This window comes from Grammomys surdaster, unplaced genomic scaffold (assembly GCF_004785775.1).
Source record: "Grammomys surdaster isolate TR1022 unplaced genomic scaffold, NIH_TR_1.0 126197, whole genome shotgun sequence".
Classification (NCBI taxonomy): domain Eukaryota; kingdom Metazoa; phylum Chordata; class Mammalia; order Rodentia; family Muridae; genus Grammomys; species Grammomys surdaster.
The window spans coordinates 2,070,658-2,097,557 of NW_021621002.1; the positions used below are offsets into that span (position 1 = coordinate 2,070,658).

General features: G+C 48.4%; 1 protein-coding gene across 1 annotated transcript in view; it reads right to left on the reverse strand.

The window, feature by feature from the left end:
• The window catches only part of Mindy4 (MINDY lysine 48 deubiquitinase 4), a 99,585-nt gene that overhangs the window by 50,837 nt on the left and 21,848 nt on the right, over nt 1-26,900 (reverse strand). Inside the window, exons 3-4 of the mRNA XM_028758410.1 lie at nt 5,240-5,295; nt 443-549 (exon numbers count right to left, since the gene is read on the reverse strand). Of these exons, the coding sequence (XP_028614243.1) occupies nt 443-549; nt 5,240-5,295 (163 nt within the window). The remainder of the gene's footprint in view (nt 1-442; nt 550-5,239; nt 5,296-26,900) is intronic.

Below are 26,900 nucleotides of genomic sequence, written 5' to 3' on the forward strand. Positions count from 1 at the left end.
GTCCCGATGCCATGGGTCCATCCAGGAGGCCACACGTTTAAACATGGGTATGCTGAAGAACTGCCAGCCCTCCCTGTCCTAGCTCTGCAGCTGCCCAGAGCCTAGCGCATGAAGTCAGTGTAGGCACACAGCCAGTCTCACAGGATAACTACCTCATTAATGTCACACTGCTGCAGGTGGTTCAGCTCTGGGCCATCAAAGAACAGGGTCTTACAGCATCTAGAATAGGAAAACCCAACCCCAGCTCCACCCCTTTGTCTCAAGGAGGCAGAGGAACAGCCAGGACTAAAACAGTCTTCCTGACTCTAGGATCAGGTTCCTCATACATAACATCAAAGCTCCTACTTCGACAGTGGCCAGGAGGTTACAAGAAAAAACTACTGAGTCAGAAGTGTCAGGGATGTGTGACGTGGACTCCCTGAGCATCAGCATTGACACCTACCTTAGCCAGTGAGAGGTCAATTGGTTTTGACACAGTGTGAAGCTTGAGCATTGATGGAGGTGGGCACAAGATGATGTCTTCCTTGATCAGTTCATCCTCAACATCCTCTGGAAGAAAACAAGGCCATGGTGTGTCAAGGGAAATGGAACAGGAGTGAGTCACTTAGACCACCAACACACTGGGGAGTTTGGAGAAACTTGGTTAAGAGTCTCAGACTGGACACCAACCTCTCTCTGTCAAGCCCCAGGGCTCCCCAACTAGGAAAGAAAGCACAGAGGGGCCTGCTCCTGGACACCACCCCGCCTTCACTGTGCCACAGGTAGAAAGAGTGAATCAAACAAATGCCTTAGTGCCTACAGCCAGTGGTCCAGCCCCAGCCAGGCCCAGCCAGGCCCAGCCAGGCCCAGTGCTGACACATTCTTTAAAAAGGTGGGCAGGAGGCACAAGTCTGTCACCATAGGGACACATGATAAGAGGTCATCGTTAGAGGAGTCACGTTTGTGTAAACACAACAGTAAATTCTTACAATCATCACTATTATTTATTGAACATTTGATTTGAGCCACCTAACCCCAACTTGGCTTTTTGAGAGCTTGATTACGCCTGTTCTCACTTACTACAAGGGCATAAGGCCCAGGCAGTGATGTAGCTGTCCCACACTGGGCAGGGAGAAAGTAGCAGGACACCAGCCAAGCTGACTGGAAGCCAACTGGTACCCCAATTCCCCTAGACCTTCACTCAGAAGGGACTCCAGGACACCTCTTGGGTACATCCCCACACAGCTGGGATGATTGAGGCTGAAAGCAAACCCTGACAGAGTCTGCTGAGGTGGCAGCAGCAACCTGTGATACCTCAGCTACAAGACCGTCCGGCCTGCCCCCGTTCTGTAAAACATACACTAGAATGCTCAGATAAAGGATCCCAGGAGAAGGCACCCTGGGGTAAGCATGCTGGCAAAGCTGAGCACATACTCCCCAGACAAACTGCCAGAGTGGGCCTGGCATTGGGAGGAGGGCACATAGGGTAACCTCAGTGTCCAGGACAGCTACCCACTTGTATATCACTCAACAGCTTCCTCCTTACCCATTGGGGAGAACCAGTCAGCACACAGGAAAAACTCATCAACTGAATAAAAAGATAAGACATGAAAGTGAGAATATAGGCTGCTAGAAAGGGCTTCAGTGGCGGGGGGAGGGGGAGTTGTAGGGGGATGAGAGATGGCAAGTGGGGTAAAAATAACTAAAATTCATTCTGCACATGTATCAAACTGTCAAAGAATATTTTACTAAAGTTGAACTTTAAGTAAGAAGCTGGATTTAAATGAGACCTTTCTTAGTTTGAATCTCTGGAAACGTTACCCTGTGACCATAGCCTTACAAAAATAAACCAGAAATGGAAACCAGATGTTCACGCAGCAATGTGGATGGATTTTAGAGACGTGGTGCTGGGTAGGAAAAGGAAGAAATCAAATGAGATGGCAAATAAAGACACATGCATACCAAGCGATGCCCTGAGCTGTGCGGGAACAGATGCAGCTCATGCCTAAGACAGTGAGGGCTGAAGGGAAATGGGACAGAAAGGAAGGACAGCACACTGACAGGTAGACTTTGTAAGGATATGTGCTGAGAGCAGAGACACGTGACTAATCCCACCACGAGCATCAGAGGCTCCAGCCTACCAAGCAGAGCAACCTAAGTGACTCCACCAGCCCCAAAGGGCTCCTCGTAATGTTTGGGTCAGCCAGGGGGATAAAAAGGACAGTTTTTAAGCTCATTCGGAGAACTCTGTTTGGTATATCTGGTGGGAGTGGGGGAGGGGTCTGAGTCTGGGATAGTGGGTAAGTGGGCCCCATAACACATGTGGGGTGGGGGTGAGCTGAAGGGCAGGCAGTCTCCCTTGGCTTCTGCAGGGAGGACCTGGTCCAGCCCAGGGAGTTGGTTCAGGACCACATAGCAGGCCTCAGGGCCAGAAGTGGCGAGACCGCCATGCAAGGGAAAAACAAAGCACCGAGGAACATACTGGCCAAGACACCAAACTGTCTGCAAATGCCAGTGGTTGGAGAATGCTATTTTTAAGGCCATCACATGAATGTCTGGTTGAACAGAAGCTAGGGGCCTGTTTTCCCATTTCATATACCCTTTGAAAGAGAAAAGAAATATGTGGGGCCACAGGGGGTACATGGATGAAGAAAAAGAGAGAGAGAGAGAGAGGAAAGAGTCACATGTCCCTTCAAGTGGGATCCAAAGAGAGCAAAAGCCACAGTGCTGATGCTCTGAGATAGGGTCGCCCTGATTTTGAACACACTTTGTAACCCAGGATGGCCTTGAACTCATGGTAATTCTCTTGCCTAGACTGCCAAGAAGCTGGAATTACAGGTCTGCATCGCCAGGCCTGGTGTTATGAAATGTTCTATTAAACACTAAAGATGGGATGGGATGGGTCAGTGTTGGACAGAGAGGCCCAGAACTGATGAAGGTACCACTCTGTTCTCCAAGAGATCCAAGCCAGGTATAGAGACGCAGCACTTCAAACTCAGTGGTGAATACACTGGAGGAGGAGCCTGGGCGAAGATTCAGGAGCAGAGAGGGGTCAGGGAAGAAGCCTGTGATGAGGAGCCTGGGCAGATTCAGGAGCAGAGAGGGGTCGGGAAGCAGCCTGTGAGGGTGACATGTGAGCATGTCTTGACATACTCTGAGGGCTGACTAGGGACACAGGAGCCTCACCCTCTGCCCTGCCTCTCTTAAGAGTTCATCAGCTCCTCTCCCGGGGTTCCTACACTGAAATCTGTCCTACACTAAGTTTACACGGCCCAGTGTATAGCCCCGCTCTTCAGCAACTCCTGGTGCCCAGTGACATGTTCCAAACTTTAGCACAGCACTCAGAATCCTCTCTGCCTGCCTGCTCCAGCCCCGTTCTGACACCCACTTCCCTCAGGCCCTGCTCCTCTCAGTAGCTTCTCTCACTCTCATTCTTGCCTCTACTTGTGCAGTTCCTTCATATCTTCCTTGGGTGAGACCAGGCCCATCCTTCAAAGTCTAGCCTAAATGCCACTGTTACAGACCTTCCAGGGCCATCACAGAACTCTCCTGTATCTCTTGAAGTTCACACATTTCTATGGGAAGGCATCTCTCTCTTTTGTCCCATCCAGTTCTGCAGTCCAAGAATAAAAGAAGTCCTCCACTCAGGATGGTCTACCTTCAACAAAACCTTACCTATGCCTAGAGGGGGCTTCAAAGGCTCCTACCCCAGACCGAAAGGCTACAGAAGGGACCACTGATCCTCTCCCAGAATGTGCTACCTCTTCTGTACCCCATTTCTCCTGCTCCTCAAACTCTCTCTGCACTTTTCTTCCCTAACTCTGTTCTCATCTTCTATTTCCTTTTCCTTTTCCAAATCATCACCCAAGGTAGCAGCAGAAAGGGCCCCCTCCTTCCAGAAAGCATGTGCATATACTTCAAATGGCTTCTGGGAACTGTCAAAAAGCCTTCCTTCCGAGAGGGGTTCTGAAGACCGAGCACCGTATTGCTTTGTCTCCAAACATGAGTCACTTTCATCAGAAAAGCTTCAAGAGCTGCAAAGGCCAGAGGCTTTAGATGCCGGGGCTTCTTGACTCCATCCTTCAGTCCACACAGCCATGGACAGAAGCCTGCCCTTCCTGGGCAGGGCCACATCATCCCCACCAGGGGTTCCTGGTGATTTCTGAGGCTCTGGTACCTCTGAAGTGTGTTGTGCAGCAAAAATAAGCCTGCCTCTATGATCAGAGCCCGCCCTGTACTTTCAGCTAGATCAAAGCTCAGTCGGCTGCACGCCCAACACAGGCACTTCTAAGAGTACGGCTCTCCTCCTACAGCTTAAGAAGAAACGCTTTAAAGGGAAAAAGAAGTGAAGCAGGTGAATAGCTTCAGTGTACCAAACAAAGGCAAATAGGTAAAGGGGCTGGCTTCCAGGAGGAGAGGAGACTCAAGAGTACTCACGTCCGCCCTCTCAGGCCCAAACGGGCCCTGTCAGCCTCCACTCCAGAGACTACCAGACTCTACCTTCAAGGACTGCAGACAGGAACTGCTTCAAAGCAAACGTGGAAATAAATGTTCTGTCTTGCTCTCAGACTGCAGTGGCACCGACACAGCCACCGGGTGAGAGGCCCAGGTCTGAGGGCGGAGGCTGAGCCCCTCACCCTTCTTTATGCATTCTGTGTCTCAATCGTGCTCGTAAGCCTTTTATACCGACGTGCCAGCCCAGGCAGAGCTACCTCATATTTTGACCTGGGACTATTGTCCAGAAACATTGAAATGGTCCCAAAGAGCTCCTGCGTACAGCTGCGCAGTACAAATCCAGGGACAAGCAACCTAGTTTCCATTGGCTGGTCTGGTTTGGTTTGGTCAAACAATATAGTCTTTGTTTGGTTGGATGATTTGACTTGGTTTGGGAGATGGGGGCTAGCCATATGGTCCAGGCTGCCCTCTAACTTTGGATCCTCCTGCCGTAGCCTCCTGAGTGTTGGGGTTGCAAGCATGTGTGGCGCCATCTATGTATGTATCATATATATATATGTATATGATATTTGCTTGCTTACTGTGTTTTTGTTTTATTTTTCAGGACAAGGTTTCTTTGTGTAGCCCTTACTATCCTGGAACTCACTCTATAGACCAGGTTGGCCTCGAACTCACAGAGATCAGTCTGCCTCTACCTCTGGGATTAAAGGCATGCCACTACCACCCAGCTTCCAATCCTTCTTTTAAGAACTAGTCAGAAAAGAAAGGCAGGCAGCAGACGGAGACACTAAGGAGCCTCACTCACCTAGCTGCAGGGCATCTGGCTTATCACCCGTCCTGTCAGGCGCCAACTGATTCTTTCTGAAAGAAAAAGAAAAATGTCAGGAAGGAAGCTGCCAAAGGAACACAAACCGTACAGACAACCTCAAGGACCACTGACCCTGATACCCAGAGAATGCCTTGATCAGGCCACATGCCAGCAGAGCTCACTGATGTCACTGCAGCACACTGTGGGACGTGCAAAGGTCAACCTTATCACCAGTGTATCTGCCTCATCTCTCAGAGATTCAGACAGCTTGCTTGCTTTCTTTCTACCTTTCTTTCTTTCATTTTTCCTTCCTTCCTTCCTTCCTTTCTTCTCTCCCAGCTTCCATGTAAAAACCATGTGTGGCCATTTAAACAAGACTTCTGGGATGCACCGATGTATGTAAGGGAAAGTGGCCCTGTGCCTCTGACTTGTTACTCCTGAGTGTGCATTAGCGGCCCTGTGCCTCTGACTTGGTATTCCTGCGTGTCCATTAGCGGCCCTGTGCCTCTGACTTGGTATTCCTGTGTGTGCATTTGCATTCGGAGCCTTCTAGAGAGGCTCCGCCCACGTAGTAGCTCTGCTCAGATTTGTTTTCCTCCATCAGTCTGAACTAGAGGACACAGAACACATTGAAAGTAACACTCTTACCTCATCCTCCAAAAACTCATTTACTATGTTGGAAATGACAGTTCTTTTGAACATGGCATTGAAATATATTTTCCTCCACCGCCTTTGCACAGTAAGATATGACTGCAGTAACAATCATAGACTCGCCTCAGGGCCCTCCATTGAACTGGCTTCCTCCTGAAGATGTATGAAGGGCGTGTGTGAAAACCGTGCAGGACACGCAGTTCTCGGACCCTGGGCCTGTGCTCTGTGGGATTATCATTTTCTCTGTGGCTCCAGAATTCTGTCACATTCTCTCTCAAGCAGGTTGCTCCCCCCTGTGCCCGCCTCATTCAGCGAGGCCACTTTATTTCATTCAAACTCAAAGAATCTCGGAGCCCTGTGCCACCAAGATTTCACAGGAGGTTGTGGGGCATGGTGGCAGGATGCTCTGGGAAGCTGGGAAGAGGGGTCCATGGATGCAGAGCACCCCACCTCAACCATGAGCAATAAGTAAGCTACATTATCTAAAGCCTCTTCCCTCAGACTCTCCCCAGCTCATGCACTACCATCAAAAGCCTCTTCCCTTGGACTCTCCCCAGCTCATCTGCTCCACAGCAAAGGCTGAAGACTGGGTACTTTGATGGAAAAGACAGGGAACTCAGGAATAGGCAAGGAACATGGGGCTCAGGCACTTGCCCAAGATGATATCTGTGGTCCTTGTAAAACATATCAGGTAGGGACAGCAAGGACATCCCTCAAGCACTCCAAAGCCACCAAGGCCCTCTTAAACCTACTTGTCTCTGCTTCTTCCTCTCTCACAGAATCTCAGCAGCTTTCTAATGCTGTCCTGACACCTGGGTGCCGGTCTGCAGTCCCCACATCTTCCCATGACATGTGTACAAACTGATGTGATACTGTGCCCACTACACAGCTACCTCAGCAGTTTTCCATGGCTTGCATTAATCAAGAGGCAGCAGAGGAATCAAACTCAAACCACTACTCCAATGCTAACGGCAGTAGCCATCTCACCTAACCCGGCCTCAAGACTGCTCTGCAAGTCTCTACATGACCTGCCACCTGCCCGGTGGCATCTGCAGCTGAACCATCATACTCCACCTGCACTGCCCTGTGCTGAGAACTTCAGGATAAGCCATTGTGCCTTCCCACACATTCTGTCCTTTGCTCTGAACACTCTGACAGATTCCCATTGCCCTAAAGCCCAACTGCAATGCCCCCCACCTAAAGCAGGTACTCACACCCCAGCACTAATGAAGGGTTTTCTATCAGGTCTGTCTCCCACGCAACAAAAAGGCAAGATGGTGTGGCAGGCTAGCCCACAAAGATGTCCACATTCTAACTGCCAGAACCTCCAGCCATGATCTTACAACAAAAATCAGAATGTGAAGGATCTGAGACAGAAGGGTGAGCCTGGGTCTGGAGGTAGAAACAGTGCATGTGTCACAACCCAAAGGGGACCTAACCCAGCAGACACGGTGGGGGAGGGCACTGGAAGATCCAGACATGCCAGCTCCTTGGCATTAGGCCAGTGGAAATGATTTTGGACCTCAGCCTTCAGAACTGTGAGACATTACATTCGTGTTACTCAGTCAGAGTGGGAGACTTACTGTGGCACCAAGGAGGGGACCTGGACCACAGCATCCTCTTGTCTCACTGAGTGCTGGATGTCCAGCACTAGCTAGTGCTCCACAGAGGATGTGAAATGATTCAGTAACCCTTACAGAAACTAGGTGATTTACACAAGCCTGCATAATTTAGGCAACACAGGGACTCGAACTCAGGCCAGTGGTTTCAAATACTCCACTCTGTTCACTCCTTTAATTTGCACATGCTGCCCTTGCCGGACATTTCTATGACATCCTAGAAATGGTAGGACAGAGTCTCCAATGCTTCTGGTAGCTCCAGAGAGGGTGGGGACAGTATGTCTACCAGGCCAGGAACAGCAGGGCCTCTCCCCAGTCATGAGACTTCCACCCAGAGAGCTATCCATCAGCCAAAGGAGACGCTTAGAACTTTTGTGCCCGTGTCCCATAGATCTCCCACCAAAGGAGAGCCCGAGTGTGCTCACATGTGGAGAATGTGCTATTGTTCCTTTCATGTGTCCCTTTGTGGCATAAGTGCCATGGAGTTTAAAAGGCCAGTTTAAAAGAGTGTTCTTGCCTTTGAGTGAAAAGTACTAAAACAACCAAGACAAAACGATAAATCAAGGCTTCAAAATGCTGTCTCCAAGTAACACTGTACAGATAACCCAGAGGTGTATGCATCAAGGGCCAATGACAGACACGCATTTGTCATACCCAGATGACCTTCACCCCACTTCTGTGCCTTTATCACATTCCACAGGGTGAGCAAAGAGCCAAGGTCCTGTGTCCAGGAGTACAGGACCAGGACTTAGTACCTGGGTAACTGAATCCTTGTGTGGGTAGGAAGAGCCACTGAGAGGTTGGCCAAAGGTGTCCTGTAGAAATCCCTAAACAACCCAGGCTGCTGCCAAGACTGTAGGTTCCTCTCCACAGACTGACAGCAAGAGCTCATTGCTGAAGACAACACCTACACAACTCACTGAACACAGACAGGTCAAGATGGCGCCCACACTGAACCTTCGCCCCCATGTTCTAGTGTCTCTGGTATGGGCAAGTCCTCTGCAGGCTACCAAAAGAGAAACAAACACTAACCCAGCCAAAAAACCTTTGACCTACAATATGTCTTGTCTGCAAAATACGCTAGGGCAATTGGTGCAGGGGGAGTAGCCAACCAGTGTCTGATTTGGCTTAAGGTCCACTCCAGGAGATGGACCCATACCTGAAACACTGCTTGGGTGACCGAGATCTCTAGGTAGCCCAGAGACCTAGGAGAAAGTCAAATACAGTACTATTAGTCTAAAAGAAAACAAAACAAAAAAATTACAATAAAATGGCTCCTAATGACACTCTTCTGCTGTACTCATAGATTGGTGCCTTACTCAGCCATCGTCAGCAGAGACAGCTCTTCCTTCAGCGGATGGGAACAAATCATGCAGAGAGTCCTTGAAACACACTAAAGCTCTAAATGGGATGTCTCCACCAAACTCCTCTCCTCAGAGCTCAGAGAACGCAGTGGGAGAGGAGGCAGAAGGAGTGTAGGAGCCGGAGGGGATGGAGGACACCGGGAGAACACAGCCCTTTAAATCAACTGATCAAAGCTCCTATGTCCTCACAGAGACTGAAGGAGCAACACGGGGCCTGCGTGGGTCTGCAGCGGGGCCCGCGTGGGTCTGCAGCGGGGGCCCGCGTGGGTCTGCAGCGGGGCCCGCGTGGGTCTGCAGCGGGGCCTCTGTGTAGTAGACTCCTGAGCATGTGAGTGAGTCTGCCCTCTCTTGGGGCTCTTTTCCTTCCGTTGGCTTGCCTTGTCCAACTTCAATATTATTGTTTTGCAATATCTCACTATATTTTATTTATTATGTTTCTGATGTTATCTCTTAGGAGCCTGTTCTTTTCTAATGAGAGACAGAAAAGAAGTCGATCCAGATGGGATGGGAGGTGAGGAGGAACTGGGAGGGGCAGAGGGAAGGGAAACTGTAATCAGGATATACTGTATGAGAAAAGAATCTATTTTTAATAAAAGAATAGAAAAAAGAGAGAGGTGTCTCCTTCTCCTGTGTCCACCGCTGAACACTTGGCCAGATTAGTTATAGGTTCCATAAACGGCTAGAGAGAGCATTCATTGATTAATGTTAACTTCCCCGAGGTTGATAATGGTTTTGTGAATGGGAAGAAAATGTTCTTGTCCTTAGGAAATTTGAGCTGAATTCCATGATACCAAAAACTGAGATCAGTAAAACAGTATGTAAACACAAACGTGTACATTAGTAAGAAAACAGACACACAGAGCTTGGCAACTGCTGAATTTAGGTGACGGGGACACAGGTGGTCATTTACTATGCTTTCCATTTTACTGTAAGTTTGAGTTTTTTTATGCTAAGCGGGGGTGGGGGGGAGGGACACTTGGTAAGCTTGACCAGCAGACGGGAGCCAATGAGGAGACTGTCAGGAGCTATTAGTGGACAGTACCAGCTGTGACTCAGTCCAGAAAGAGAAGAAGAGAGGTCCTGGAGAGAAAGTTCCATGTCCCCTGAAAAGGAGTCTCCAAAGAGAAGAGAGAACAGAATGCAGAAGATACTAAGAAGGAAGTGGCTAAGAATTTCCAGCCTCAACAAGACATGTACACGTAAACACACGTCGAGATGTGTTGCGCTGAGCCGGTCAGAATGCCAGAGAGCAAGCAAGGCCTTAGAGCAAAGCTAGACTGCCTAGAGACAACTTGAACAAACGACTTCTCGATGGTAGCAATAAAGGTGGGAAGATACCTTCAGCGTGATCAGAAAAAACAACCACTGAATGGGAATTTTCCCGATAAAATTATCATTAAAGATAAGTCAAAGACAGTCCCAGGCAAAAACCCCAAGTTGATTCTCACAAACCTTGACTGAGCAAATGGCTGAAGGGCCTGTTTCGGGAGAAAGACCAGAGCGCTATGGTAAGAGACTGGAAAACGTTTAAGTAAAACTAAATGATAATGGGTGCTACTAAGCAATAAAAGCAGCAATGACCACACCCACCGGGAACAGTAAAAACAAGAGTCAGGAGAGGCTAAATCTTCTCCCTCTTGAGGGGTAGACTGATCAGTCTTGAGCTGTCAAGCCAATCATAATAAAAATGTAAAAGCAGCCATGGAGAGTGTTACAACCCCCTATGCAATCTTCAAACCAAGGGGGAAGCATCGGGGAAATCCAACAAACGTGCTACCAGAAAGCAGCCAGGTAGCCTCTTGATAAGTTTAGGTTGAGCAGTGGTATTCCTATGCCAAAAAACTGAAGACAGGGGCTGGACAAAGTGTACGCAGGAATGTCTACACAGCATTACAGTAGCCCTAGGGAAGAAGTTACCTAGATGCCTGTCAGTAGATACTCAGAGAAACAATGGAATACTAACCAACCACATAAAGGAATGGATACTGAACACGCTACAGTGCCATTGAGCCTCAAAGGAATCAGACAGACACCAAAGGTCACACATGCCACACAAACCCATTTGTGTGAAATCTCACACTTTGCCAGATACCTAGAGCTAAGAGGTTGGGGGACTGAGAGGTACGGCCTAAGGGATGAATAGGGATCTTTCTTGAGGGAATAAAATGATTTAGAACTACAGAGGTGATGATTATATGACTGTATTAAATGTTTACAATGGTCAAAGAAAAAGAAGAAAAAATAAAGAAAATGTAGTGTCACAAAAATGCAATATAACAAGACAAAGAAAAGTCACGTGTCAGGGACTAAGGAAGGCAAGCTGATTAAACCTGCAGTGAAAAGAGGGACACAGCTGGAGGGATGGCTCCAGATGGGAGCGCCAGAACAAGAGCAATGGCTGCTCTTCTGGAGGGTTCAAGTCCCAGCACCCACATGGTGGCCCACAACCATCCTGAACTCCAGTTCCAAGGGATCCAGCGCCCTCTGCTGGCCTCTGTGGTCACTGAATGCACGTGATACACAGACAATACATGTGAGCAAAACACCGCATACACAGAAAATGAAAATAAATTAATCTTAAAAAAGAGACAGCCAGACAGATTGCATTCTTACCTGTGAGTTCTCTCAAGTGAAACGCAAAACAGCAAAACATGGGACGTGCCTCTTGTGTACTAGCTCATGAGACGGAATGGCATCAGAGGAACGGACTTTGAAATTAAATATTCTTAGTGATAAACCTACTTATTACAGAATTAAAACAGGAAAATGGACTCACCATGGATCTCTGTACTCCTAACAACCCTCCCAAAATAGAGAACAAAGCTTTGCAAGAACAAAGGGCGAAGGGTTTACCCATGAGCACAGTAGGAAGTTTTTAGCACAACTCTCTCAGCAAATAATACCTTAAACGGGGAAAAACACAACTAAGAATATTTGAAGGTCAAAATAATATGCGTGATTTAACACAGCCAACTATTAAACAATCTATATTCTTGGCACGTCCATACGGCTTTAATTACAAAAGCTGAACACAAGCAAGCTGGAATTTTCAAAATATTCCAAGCTGTATTTCTGACTGCAAAGATTTTTTTTCTTTTTTTAGAAATCCAATAATAAAGATAGCTCCTCTACAGTCCTCTGAAAAGGGGCATTAGTGATGCTAAAGAAATGATAGAAGAAGTTAGAAACATTTCAAACTGGCTACACAGAAAACGCCACTCTGGGAAGCCAGTACATGGTTAACAGCGGGGAGTGTCATGAGGAACCCGTTACTGTGGAAAGTTTACAGCAAAGAGCCAAGCCCTGAAACAGCAGGGGAAGTAAGTACAAGACTCACAGAAAGTAGAAGTGGTTCAGCAATCCCTGAGGCTGGTTTCCTGAGGAGACTAACAGAGGCGCACCTTTGGGGGTCCTCACTCTGCTAGCCTGGTTCGTCATAACTGGCAAGGAGAAAGGACGGTCGAGCCAACAACACGAAGAGGTCAAGGGAAGGGTCCAAACGTTCCAAACAGAATGTCTTCAGTAAGAAGCAGATAACCAAGGTCAAAACGAGTCATTTGAAAGCTGGCAAACCAAACTGAACGATTTTTCTAGAAAGATCTCAAAATTAGGCCAGTGAGATGGCATGATAGGTAGAGGCATTTGCCATGCAAACCTGGTGATTAGAGCTCAGGCCCACTTAAAGACGGAAGGAGAGAACCCATTCCACACAGCTGGCCTCTGGAGCTCTGCATGCATACTGCAGCACATGCACACTGCAGCACATGTACACAAGCATGCACACCACAGCACATGCACAAGCATGCACACTTACACAAGCATGCACACGTACACACACAAAACAATACTTAATTTACAATGAAAAAATAATCCCAAAACTGACTCAAGAAGGAACAGGAACTCTGAACCTATAATCACACCAGGCAGGATGGCGCATGCCTGTGGCCCCAGCGTGCACACTCAGGGACTGGAGGACAGAGAAGCACACAAGCCAGAATTCAGCAGCAGCCTGAGCAACGTAACTGCATGGGTTCTTGCTGATTTGTGCCACCAGATCAACATAACTCTCCCCAGTTTCCTCTCTGAAGGTGGCCTTTCTGATCCCGGACCGCACTTGGGTAGGAGTTTCAGGAGAGCACCCCTGAAACTCTGCAGCAGAGGCAAGGTACTCGCTACTTTGTGCAACAGTTTTCTTACTGATAAAAACCTTCCCTCAAAGAAGACTGTATAAACCCAGTGAGAGACTGTAACAAGTAAATAAAGAGCACAGGCCCACATACACACACACATACACATGTGCATGCGCACACCCACAAGCAGACATAGATGCATGCCTGCACACTCATATACACATGCACATGTGTGTGCACACACGCGCACACACACGCGCGCTCAAGCATATACACATGCATGCACACACATGAGCAGACACACACATACACACATGCGCATGCACACACACACATGCACAAACACACACACTTGCATGCACACACCCTTGAGCAGACACACATGTACGCACACACATACACATGTGCCTGAGTGTGTACATGCACATGCTCACACTCACTCGAGCACACACACTAGCACGCAAACACACACACACAGACACACCTTGCACACAGCAGCTGCTATGGGCTGGCTGCGAAGATGGCAAAAGATGATGCAAGTACAACCTCCAGAAAACTCACGCTTGCCTGCTAAGTGCGAATTATATAATGAAACACCAGACAACTGCACTGGCGAGGAGTTTTAAGGAAAGTATGGCCCCACAAGGATGCAAGACTTTAATGGTAGAAAATTTAATGATGTAATTCACACCAACACACAAGAGATTTAAAATACGAAATAACTGACACTAAAAAGGCACCTGATAAAAACAAATACCCACAGACAATTCTAAAGACGCTCAAGCTCAAAGGACGGACGGGGTGGCGTTTTGAATGCTGTACAACACTCTCTGTCTCGGGAGCTTGTCCACAGGCACAGGACTAAGTGTCCCGCTCAAGGTGCACCAGAGTCATGCAACGAGGGCAGGGACCCTGTCAGCGAGAGCCAGACAGGAATCTGGCAGAGTAGTCAAGGAATGCACATGCCAAACAAGACTGACATCGCCGGCTGCATGCTAATCCAGTCTCGGCGACACCCCCATTTTACCCGAGGTGTCTCTGAGACTACTCTAAGGATGCTAACATATGGTGCTTCTGGCTTCAGCCCTTCAGACACATCCTACCCAGACCCTTCAGAGGTTTCCTCTGAGCAGCTGCGTGCTGCTCTTTTCCTGTGTTTCGAGCAGAACCATGCTCTTAAAGACTGCTATGTGGAGAAGCAGCTGCCTTTGTGCGTCCCATCCTCAAACCTGCCGATAGGAAAGGCTTTTAAAAACCTCTGGGTTCTCCATGGCAATGGTTCTTTTGCTTTTTTCTTTTCACCTCGCTGTTTCCCGTTTCTCTGGCTTCCTGTGTAGTTATGGATGAAGTCCCTATGGGAAGGTGGAGGGGCGGTGCTGAAGTTGGAAGTGAAGCATGCTGGGAAGTCACCTGTTGCTCAGGAAAGGAAGTTCCTGAGCATCTCACCACTGGTGGCCAGGGTGACGAATGGGAGGTGTCCAAGCCTCTGGAGAGGCTTCCTCTGCCTCCCTCCACCACCAGATGATCAGCAGACGTTTTTAATATTAAGCCACAGAGAACATGAGGTCTTGGGAAGGGCTTCAGGTTATCGAGAAGTCACTGTGTGCTTTAACCATCACAATGTGTAGCTCAGGGACTTCAACAAGTCTCCACTTCACACGCTACTTGCCAGCTCCCCAAATCAGCCTTCAGAATAGAAAAAAAACCCTTCTTCTTCTCCTCCTCCTCCTCCTCCTCCTCCTCCTCCTCCTCCTCCTCCTCCTTCTTCTTCTTCTTCTTCTTCTTCTTCTCCTTCTTCTTTCCCTTCTCTTTTTCTCTCACTGTCTTTTTCCTTTCCTCTTGAGGATGTGGAAAACCTGACTATAATTGGCTGGTCTGGTATTTCCTGTAAGAACGCTTTCTGCTTGGAACACTGTGAAAACAATCTGCCTTAACAATTCAACCCAAATAAATGATCTTCCTGCAAGTGGTGAAAATCCCTAATTGGGAATTGGGCTGCATACCCAGGTCTCTCTCATCCGGGTCCATGATGACGAAGGTCGGACAAAGATAGGCATCACCCGGTGATGACAGATTGGGGGTGGGTCGCTGATGGCCCTGCATCCTCCTGGAAAATCCATCGGCCCAGTATCTGGCTGGATGGAATACACGTTGTACCCCGGCCTCCTGAACCATTGTTCTTGGGGGTGATAATTGCTCAGCTTAACTCTCTTTCCGTATGTGTCCCTCCTGAGATGCTTTGGCACACACTCTTGACAAGAAGTATGCAGATCCCGGGCAAAATCCAAGATCGAGTCCAACATTTCTCCTTCCTGTATATCTATTCCATGAGTCAAGATGGATTCTGGAACATTCCAAGAACAAAGAAATTTACCCTAGTCTCACGTTCAGAGAGTTCTTTCAAGGGCACAGAGTTTGCAAAACAAAACTGTACTAGCTGTGACCTTCTCTCATATTGTTCTCCCTAGTCTCCTGCTTTGGCTCATGGCTTGTGCATAGTTAGTATTGAATGACTCTCCCTCTGGGAGCCCTCAAGTTCTCGGAGTTCACCAGGATGCAGCCCATTTGACTGGAAAGTTAGAAAGCCCTTCCAGACCTAGTCCAACCTGGATGCCTTAGATCAGTAGTTCTGAACCTTCTTAATGCTGGGACCCTTTAATACAGTTCCTCATGCTGTAGTGATTCCCAACCATAGAATGATTTGCGTTGCTGCTTCATAACTGTAACTTTGCTACCGTTATGATTCATAATGTAAGTATCTGCTATGTTAACACATACCCCCAATGGGCTGCAACCCACAGGCTGAGAACTACTACCTTAGAGAAATGAACTGGGTTAGGAGAGAGTGTTGTGTTTTCCCCAAGATCCTGGGAGCAGGCAAGGCCAGGCATATCATCTTGAGCTATAGACAGTTTGGTTCATTCATTTTCAAGTATCCCATGAAGGAAGCAAGAGGCCTTGGTTGCATTTTCTTAATACTTAAACCACATTAGGACAGGTTGCCCTTCCTTCTGGGGTACATAATTCAGCAAAGCTTTGTGGTGCTCATTCTGCTGACTCTTGTTCAGGACTCGAGTGACTGGGTGTGTCTGAGTTCCACTTCACTGCGTAACTGATGCTAGGAAGCAGAAGTTCAGTATATATGGAAAGGAGGCTGGTGGGATGGTGTACGACCTCAATACCGGTACATGGGAGACAGAGACAGGCAGATCTCTGTGAGGTCAAAGCCAGCCTAGTCCACATAGCAAGTTTCAGAACAGCCAGAGCTACATAGAGAGGGTCTGTCTCAAAAAAAAATTAAAATGTGTAGAGGTAATGTCACTCCTGGAGAATAAGTGTCTTCTTGGGAGAAAAGTATTCTCTATGGGTTGCATCCCTGGACTATGGCCAAATTCATCAAAGCATCCAAACTTCTGACTCAGACAGACAGTAGAAAAAAACACAATGAAGCTGGTCCATGACCTACTAGCATTAAGGTCTTGCCACTGCCCCTCTGCCCACAACTTGGACTACCAAACTGGGACTACCAGGCTCAACCGAGCCCACTCATGAGAAGCTGGATGGGGAAGGACACTGAGGAAACGACGGGAAGTCTGGTCCGTGCAGACTCAGGGGTGATCCAGAAGTGAGCAGGGCACGGCCTACACCGCCAGACAACACAACCATTGATGTTACCTCTAGCTAGGACTCCACGCCTCCTTCTCCACCTCCCCAGTGACATGAAGACTCAGTGGAAATAGCACTTCTTAGGATATAGCTTTCCAGACTTGCCTCCCAAGGATGGTCTGAGAGTCTGGGATAGAAAGGATGTCTCCATAACTTTGACCCTACCACAGGGAGACTAAGGTCATCCTCTAAGTTATAAAAGGTTCTCACAAGCCACCAGGAAGGCATTGCATACGTGGCCTGGGTTTGCACAGTGGCTGGAAAGCTGTGTAGAGGTGTTTGCTTAGCTGTGAGCAGAAGGCACACTGGGGCAGTAGTCTTACCCTTACTGTCACAGTGAAGGCCAACAAATATATCCAAGAAAGGGAGCAATGCCAAAGAGAAAGACTGGCTTTCCCTTGGCCCCATGCAACATTCAATCTGCTTAGTTCTGTTTGGTTAAGTAAGCCAAAAGACAGCGTAAAACAACTTGTAGGATGATGTAGTTTCATTTTGAACACACCGACCATCCCACATGTACAAAGCTCAATGACAGTGACCTGCCCAGCATATATAAAGCTGGGTTTAACAATCAGGAAAACAAACAAACAAATAAAAAAAAACAACAACAAAAAACAAAAAAACAAAAACAAGGAAGAATTCTAGAGGCCACCTAGACAGTGCATGTCTCTCAGGCCCAGGAATTCTGAATCTGTCTCTAAAAGTGACCTGGGTCCAGAATTGGTTTGTGTTAGCAAGGATTGAAACCAGAGCCTTAAGCATGCTAAGCAAGAGTTTTGCCACTGAGTTACCTCTCCAGCCCCTTGTCCCACCCCGACCCTGACCCCTTTCTTGAGACAGGGTCTACTACATTGCTTTGATTGATCTTGGACCTGTTTTTTAGTCAAGCAAACCTTGAATGTGTCTCTCAAGTAGCTGGAATTGTAGGCCTCCCCCACAAGGCCTGGCTCTGGTATCTTTTTCTTAATTTTTCTATTCCTTTAATCCCTGGAGTCCATGACCAATTACAGCTGGTGGATGACCAGAGGTCTGGTTAGGCACACAGGCCCAAGGAAGCCTCTATCTTTCCCCAGTTTGGGCAGAGAAACCAAAACTGGCCCCTTCAGTTACTCCCTCCTCCACCCCACACTGCCCATCATGGAAAAAGAACCTCCAGGAAATTTTGACCTACTCTTAAAGCACAGAGGACAAACTGTTTTCTGGATATTTCTTAGAAGAAGGAGAGGAAAGAGGTCGCCCCAAGCTCATTAACCTTGTAAGACTGAGCATGATGCTACCTAACACACAGAAACCAGAAAGCTGTGGAATTTTCATGAGTAAGCCAGGCCCGACTTAGAACCAGCTCACTCTGGGCTAAAATTAGACATGTCCCTGAGCCAGCTATGCTGCCTCCTGTGCCTCTCCTGGCAGCCATTTTCACTAGCAATGAGGTGTGACTACCCCTGAGTCCAAACTGGGGATCCCCTCCCTCTCAGCTCCCCCTGTCTCTAAGGAAAGTCCCCAGCTATTGAACACAGGCAGTTAGCATGTGGGAAGCCTGGCAGATGGTGTACGTACAGAGAAATTGAGGTGTGGTGGAGAAACCAGCTATTCAGGGTTGGTCTGGTAAGTGGGGGTTCAGAACTAAAACTTTCTCTGAGTCCCAAAGCTGAGAGCACACAACTGCCTCAAGAAGTCAGTACATGGGGATTTCAGATTTTTACATTTCCCATCTGGGTCCCTCAGTGGTAACAAATTTCATGGGAGTCTGTAGGAAGCGTAGGTGGGGGATGGGGGATGACTTAAGCAACACAAGCTCTTTTCACCTCAACAGTAAAACTTCTGCCAAAACCTGGTGGGCTGGTACACGCTTTTAATCCCAGCATGTGGAAGGCAGAGGCAGGCGGGTCTCTGAGTTCTAGATAGTGAGTTCCAGGACAGCCAGAGCTACACAGTGAGACTCCGTCTCAGAAAAAGAATTAAACAAAAATAAAAACTTCTTTCATAGCAGAATGAAGCCCTTGCAAGACTCTGGCTCTACTGGATTGTAAGGATCTGAATCTAATGAGACAGACACATCTCTCCCAAACCCCCAAGTCCTTGCTTCTCGGGCTTCAACCTCTGCCATCCGAAGCAGGCCACTGTACAGAAACAGACTAGACTACAGTCCCTGAATCATGTAGACAAGAAATAGCCCCAGTAACACAGCCAGCAGGAAGCGCTTTAACCAGTGGTATCTGAAACTCTTTCCAGAACAAATATAATCCTTTTGAAGCAACTAGAACCACGCCACGATGTCTGCTGTAGGAAATGTCACATTGAACCTCGTGAGGTAGGTCTAATCAAAGGGTCAGGGTTTGAAGAAAACATCCGGGTGGGGGGGGGGGGGTAAGAAGAGGGTTCTGGGCTTTGCAGGTCAAAGGAGGTGACGCGTCTGGTGGGGTAAGGACAAAAACCAGCTTTCCAATGCCCAAAAGGACAACCCTGAGGCAGTCTTCTACCTGTGCAACTGGTGCAAGCCACCAGTCCTGTGACAACCACGGTTCCTAAGAGTCACTCCCACATAGCAAAGGAGCTGCTACACTCTGGATCCTCAGTCATATCACCATGCACCCTCAATCTCTTTTAGCAATCACCTCACCCTGATGCCAACATTTTGTGACCCATACTATGACCTCATCCATCTTTAGGGTCTTTCCTCAGTGGTAGAAGATACATGCTATCCGCCACTCACTTTCCCTACCTGTCCCTTGTGCTTCCAATTCTCCTTCACTGAAAAAAAGAAAACATAAGGAAAGTGAGAGAAGACCTCACCCATCCCTGTGCCCTTCGCTCAGGGTGACAGGTCACATTCACTCTTTTCTTTCGACACACGCACGCAGACAAGTAAACACACACTCCTTCTCAGGGGAGGAGGTGGTTTAGCTGAAGTATTTAGAAGCGAGCCGCGAGGTCATGCCACACCGCAGCTAAGTACTTCAGCCTGCCTCTCCCGAATCAGCTTCACTCCCCCGAGAAATCTATGTGGCTTCGTTTATATGACGACACTTTGAAGCCAGGATCCTTGTCTAAGTAATTCCAGACTCCCATGTTTAGTCCCCTTTGGAGTCATTTTCTTCCAAAGGAGGAAGAGGAGAGCAGTCGTGATGTCTCTGCTGAGTATTAAATGAGCTAGCTATGCTTTTGTTTTTAACTAAAATGGGTTACGTTCAACTTTTCTTCATTGAATTCTCTCCTAGAGCTTTTAAGGGTGGCTAATGGCTCACATCTCAGATCGAAAGTGACTTGAGGCCACTGGGAAGCTTTGGTGGGGCACAAGGGTGTCTCTGGGCTGTACAGGTCTATGGTGTGAGTAGATTTCCTTGGCAGCTTTCAGGCTGGTTCCTGGACACCTGTCCCGTGCCCTCTGTACAGCAAGCTCCCTCAGTGTCTGTGTAGGTAGGTGTGGAATTCTGAACCTCGACTCTAGATCTCTTGCAGGGGCAGAGTGGTTCCCAAAGCTGACAGTCATAGGGTCCTCAGCTGTGTGCTCTCTTTTCGCTGTGAAAGGAAACTGTAGGTGGAGAGAGAGAGGGAGACAGACAAGGTGACCCTGAGGCCACAGGAAGCCATACTGTAACCTGTAAGAATGTCCCTCCCATCAGTCTCCAGGCTTGCCTAAAGAAGCATCAGGGGGGAGATGAAGAGTCATAATCATGTAGGCCCAGAAGGGGCAGCTCAGTGTGCCAGCCCCAAGAACTGCAGGAAAGAAGTGAACAGTCACCCCCATCCCGACCTCCAGAGCTTCCAGGTTCTCAGGACTCCTTTCCCCTCCACCCTCATGGCAGAGGGAGGAAACGCTTCCCCATGAAACCAGTCCATTGTCATGAGTGGATATTCTCCTGCCAAGCTCCCACCAACTTGGGAAGTTCATCTGTGCCCTCTTGCAAAAAGAAGTTTGTTGCAGTCAACAAAGATGAAAAAGGAGCTGGAGATATGAAAAACGCTTTGACATCAGAGATGGAGATGCAGGGTTTGCAGTTTGCCCAGCTTGTTTCCTGTCTTGATTCGGGGATTACAGTTAAGTGATTGGATGAATCTCAGAAGAGATTTTGAACTTTGGACTTGTAACATTGTTGAGACTGCTATAGACTATGAGGACTTTGGAAGTTGGACTAAATGTACTTTTTTTGTTATGCTATGGCTAGATATGGCCCCCATAGACTCATGCATTTGAACAAGCCTTTGGGGACCAGGGAGTGGAAAGTCATGATTTGAGTATGCTTGGCCCAGGGAGTGGCACTATTTGGAGGTGTGGCCTTGTTGGTTGGAATGATTGTGTCACTGTGGGCATGGCCTTAAGACTCTCAACCTAGCTGCCTGGAAGTCAGTCTTCCACTAGCAGCCTTCAGGTGAAGATACAGAATTCTCAGCTCTTCCTGCACCATGCCTGCCTGGATGCTGCTCTGTTCCCACCTTAATAATATTGGGCTGAAGCTCTGAACCTGTAAGCCAGCTCCAATTAAATGTTGTCCTTATAAGAGTTGCCTTGGTCATGGTGTCTGCTCACAGCAGTAAAACCCTAACTAAGACATTCCCCAAAGGAAACTTTGGTGGAATTATGTCTCAGCCTCTCAGTGGGACCTTAGGAGGAAGGGAAGACATTGGTTAGGTCATCCCTTGGAAAGAAATTTTGGCAATACCATTCACCCACAAATGCGTCCCAGGCTTGCTGACTGTCTGCACTCCCTCGTGAACGGGTGTATGGAGAGGGCGTTCAGACGCTGACTACCACTTCTGTACGAAGCTCTTGCATGTGGCCTGGGGGGAGGGGCTAGAGTAGACATAGGCTTCAAAGACCATTGGGTGCTATCTTTGAGTCTACAGAGAATCTCTCATCCCTGCTAAACTGAAATCAAGTAGCTCGCAAGCTCGGCTGAGCAGAATCAGCCCTTTCACTGGGGACTTAAAAGGCACTTTGGGGACTCGCAATGCCTGGGGCCATCATGACAGAGAGCAGTTTCCATCTTGGAACATGGCAGAAAATGAATTGGCTATTGTTGGTACCGCCCCCCAAGCCCCACTCCCCAGCAGACCCAACCCTAGCACACCCAGACTCCTCCAGGCTCTGAGGATGATGTATTTCTGCTCTCTGCAGCTGGAACCCAGGCCTTGGTTTGCAAATATGCTCCTGTCTTACCTAATGTGAAAAGCAGTTCCCTTCTCCTAATTCGCCTCAACCACCAACTGCCACCCACACCCTAAGCCTCTCCTTTTGATGGAGGTCCTCTGAGCAGGGCTCCTGGATCACAGATTGTCCTTACCTCCTGTCCCTCAATGCCACGCAATCCACCTTCCATCCTCAGCCATCTTCTACCCGGAGTGCTCTCTCTGAAGCCACTGATAAGTCCCTCCACTCCATCCTGCCACCAGAGTCAGCAACATCCCACCCTCCCCAAATGATCAGCCTCGGCCTCCTAGAGGCCATCTCTGCCTCGCCAGGGCTGGGTCAGACTCCCTCATCCTCCTTCTGTGCTGACCACCCCTTTCTCTTGCTCCATGCCAACCAAGCATGCAGGTCTCCCGCTGCAAGATTCAGTCACTCTTGGTAATGTTCACTTCACCCTCCAACAACGTCATCAGCCAGAGCCATGCCAGGACCGCCCTAACGACCCTCTCTCCCCAAGCCTCTTGCAGATTTTGCACAGGATCTGTGTTCTGCTTCCCCTGAAATATGGAAACAAAAGCTCCCCTGTCCAGAAACACCCATCTTACTCTGGACCCACACAGGCCTGTATCCTTGCGGCAGCAGCTCACAACCTTTCTTGCCGCCCACATCCTGAGGCTTTCCTTCTTCCTGGAAACCCAGCTCCCAGCCCCTCTGTCACTTTGTTCTGCCCTGGACTAAGCTCCCTAAAGCACACGTCTACCTGGTAAGTGATTCAAGTTTCCACCCACAAATGAGGAAGAGGTGGAAATGTTAATTACCCCAATTTGCTCAGTACATGTATGCATCAAAATATCACACTGTACCCCCAAAATATATACAATTATTAGGCACTAATCAAAAGATGTTTAATGTTTAAGGAGACAAAAATACTATCTTGATTTAATCATTTTCACAATTTATACACGTGCCAAAACACCACATTGTACTCCACAACCGTATGTAATTAACCATCATTGATTTAAGAAATCTCCAGGCCACCCAAACTACTTGAGATTCATTTCCTTTTATTGCCTAGAAAAGAAAGCCTGGCCTCCACGTCATCTGTCCAGTCCACCAGTCCCCTCTTCTCCCGGTCGGTCCTATGCACTCAATGTCCTAGCTACCCCTCTGCCCTTTCTTCTGTTCATATCATCTCCTCAGCCTGGGATCACCCACTTTCTGGAAACCCTCACAATGCCAACTCCTCAAAGCCTTTTTCCTTAGCCTGGGCAGGAGGCAGTGAGGGCATGCCAGCTGGTTCAATGTCAACCTGACACTGGCTAAAGTCATTGGAGAGACGGGAACCTTAACTGAAAAAAAAAAATGCTTCCATAAGACCAGATTGTAGGGCATTTTCTTAACTGGCAATCGATGGGGGGCGGGGAGTGTCCATTGAGAGTGGGGCCAGGCTGTTAGTCCTGGAGTCTATATAAAAGCAGGCTGAGCAAGCCACGGGGAGCAAGTCAGTAAGCAGCATCCCTCCATGGCCTCTGCATCAGCTCCTGCCTCAGGTTCCTGTTTGAGTCCCTGTCCTGACTTCCTTCAGTAATGGACTATAAGGTGGAAGCATAAGTCCAATAAACCTTGCCCTCCTCAAGTTGTCTTTGGTCATGGTGTTTCACCACAGCAATAGTAACTAACTAAGACAGGCTGCCTATATAGATCCACGCAGCTTGGTCATTCTGTACCTCAAGTTTCCCCGCCCATAGAATGGGTCCAGTAGCGCTCCTAGTATGCTCCCAGAATTAAATGCCACCAGGATTAAAATTCACCTAAAGCAATAGGGACTGTTACATAATGAGTACTCGGTAATGTCACAGCTTCATTCTCCTTGACATGACCCAGACTCTGACCAGCCTTCTGCTGTGTTCTTTTCACTTGTCTTTTCTGACCCCCTCAGTCCTGTCGAACATCTGTGTTTGGGTGTCTCAGCCTCTTGAAGGCAGGATCCCTCTTCAACACTGCTCTCCTCAAACCACTTGAACAGCAAGAGACACTCGGCAAATGCTTTGCTGAACTGAACAAAATTAACTACCATGTATTTATATTGAGATCAAAAACTGTTTACTCTGTCAGGAAAAAGCTCTGCTTCCAAGGGACCCATGGCTCCGAAACTGTCTTCAACAGGAAATGAAAGAAATCCCAGGGCTTTAGTAACTTCTCATGGTATGAACAGAGAAAACAAAGTAGAATTTTCTGGAATGAGGTGCACACATGGAATCTGACTATACAGGAAGCTGTCCTGGCAGGCCATCACTTTGAATTTGATGAACTCTGCCTCAAAGGCCATCCCTAAGAGGGTGGCAAAGCAGAATTCTCCCACTTGGCTGCTATTTGGGGAAATCAACCGAGGAATCAGGAGGAAGGGGCCCACTCCACAGATGGAATGGGATTTGACTCAAGCTCTCTCCACCCCGGTCCCTAAGCACTCACTCCTCAGGGAAACTCAGAACAGGAAAACAGAGGGTGCCCCTTCATTGAAGTCTCAGTCCTCAGAGGGGCGAAGCACACAGCCTCCCATCCTTCTCCATGGCCCACCATAATTCTGTGAGCATCAGAAGTGCCTCCAGACACCATAGTTGGATACAGGCCTTGAGAAGGGGGCTAAGAAAAAGAACAGGAGAGCTGCCTCCAGTTAGGACTAAGATCCCAGGCACTGCGGCCAACTTATTCCCCCAAAAATCTTAGGCTTGGAGGACAATGAAGAACAACGAATGTGTTCCAGGCACAGCAAGGGGTTTGCTAATGCGGCTCGGTCTTCAAACATCCCATCTCTACTTCATAAAGCCATCTCCTCTAAGATCATATAGTGCTTCAGTTACCACCATCCCTAAGCCCTGAGACAGACAGACAGACAGACAGACAGACAGACAGACAGACAGACACAGAGAGACAGAGACAGAGAGAGGGGTGTTATTAGATAACTGTTCCTGTGTGGCATGCCCTTTTCTACTCCGAAGGGAAAACTTCACACTACAAACACAGACATACACGCACACACACACACACACACACACACATGCGCACACACACATGCGCACACACACACACACACACACAAACGCATGCGCACACGCACAGCATCCTCCAGTAAAGCCACTAACTAACCTCTACTGCTACTTATTGGAACAGTCCTGAACAGTAGAGGAGGAAGTGGGGTTCGAGACAGCTCCGTCCTGAGCCCCAGCAACAGGAGGAAGGAGACAGTCTATCAACCCTGCCTCGTGTGGTGTGCATGAGAGGAAGAGATGGGCCCAAGCAGAGGAGCAGGAGCCAATCCAAAGAAGAAGGCAGCACTCACGGTGATGATACCAACAATGCAGTTTGGGTAGCTTAGCTAGGTTGGTTGGCTTACTAGGTAGTTGGGTTGGTCTGGTCCATTAGTCAGGTTAGTTAGGTTCATTCACTGGTTGGGCTAGTAAGTTGACTGGGTTGGTTAGATTGTATTTATTGGTTACTTGGATGTTTAGTTGTTAAGATGAATGTATGAAAAAAAGTATGAATTAATGAAAGTCAATAAGAAAAGCAATGGAAGTTTGTATTGGTTTGGTTCTCTTAATGGTTTTCAGGGACTATTTCATGACGCTCATCGGTATGGCTTTCTCCTCCCTTCCACCCTCTACACTCGTTTCTTATTTGCTCAGTGTTTATCATTGCCAGGCTCAAAAACAGAAATGGGTAAAGATTAGGAAACAAGGCCCATTCTAGTCCCTAAGGAGTCCAAAGTAAAGATGAAGTATCAAATTATGACTGCATCTATTTGAAAAGTTGCCATAACATTGAGAGAACCAAAGAGAAGTGTGCAGACTCTTCCAGCCAGGCCACTGATGGTGAGAAACTCAAGAAATGCTCAGTGTCAACTCCAAGGGCTCGTCCCCTTGGGTGCCACCTGCTGTCCAACAGCCTTGACGGTGACAGCCTCTGTAAGGTATGTATGCCTCCTAAATGCCTCCCTTGCCTCTCCCTTACCCTGATGCCCAGGATGTGAAGGCAGGCTTAGCCCCATCTCTATGTGGAGCTCTGGTACCCTGGGACCCACGGGAAGCTATCTGGGAGCCTGGATTCTCAGAATCATAAAGGCGCTCGCTGAGGATCTGGACAACCGTCCTTGCACTCACTCCCACACGCATCTCCAGGTTATCCCTGAGCTCAACAGCCTCCTTCTGTCAGGGAGCAGCTACTTCATCTACAGGGGATATCTTCCGGCTCTGCACGTCAGGACTTAAGACGACAACAGAGCTGACAAGGATCTCAGGACCCTGTGAATGCCCACAGTTGGGCAAGAAGAGGAGACACATGGACAGGAGCCCTTTGGACACACGTTCTTGGTCTGAAAAGAAATCTGTATCGTGGGACGCTCATCCCCAGAAGCATGCACAGTATCAGTGACACGAGAGCCCTGATGACACCTGAGGGCTGCGGTGATGCCATCGCCTTCCTGGAGACAGAGTGGGGCCTGTGATGTGCATCACGGTCACATGGCATCAGATCACCAGTGTCAGCCTTGGAAGGAAAAAGACAGAGTGGTGGGCTACAATTGTCATACATACGCAAGGTCAAAAGTGGCCAGGCTAAGACCGGGGGTGGGGGGGAGCACACAGAAGACAGCTCTCCAGAATACAGAGCAAGGCTGAGCTCCAAGGGGCCACCTGGTCCTGTGGGCGGGCCACAAGGCAGGGGGGACATCTGGATGTTGTGTAGGTCTCAAAAGACAGGCAAGCTTGAGTCTCCAGCGTCTTACATAAAGACCCAACAATGTAGCGACAAACTAAGACGAAAATTCTACCCACGACTTGTCCCATGTGGTATACACGCTGTCAGACTCAGGATGCTTGGTGATGGGGGAGGTCATTAACTGCAGATGCCACATCCTCTCCTAAGTGACAGCCAAGCCTCAGCCGGCACAAGTCCCTCTATTTCAGTATGCGGGCAGGCATCCGTGGGTCTTAGGCCTCTGTTCCTGATCTGGGGACTCCAGGAAGGGACTGGGGGGCTTGGAATTGAGAGAAGAATGGAGAGAGAGAGAGAGAGAGAGAGAGAGAGAGAGAGAGAGAGAGAGAG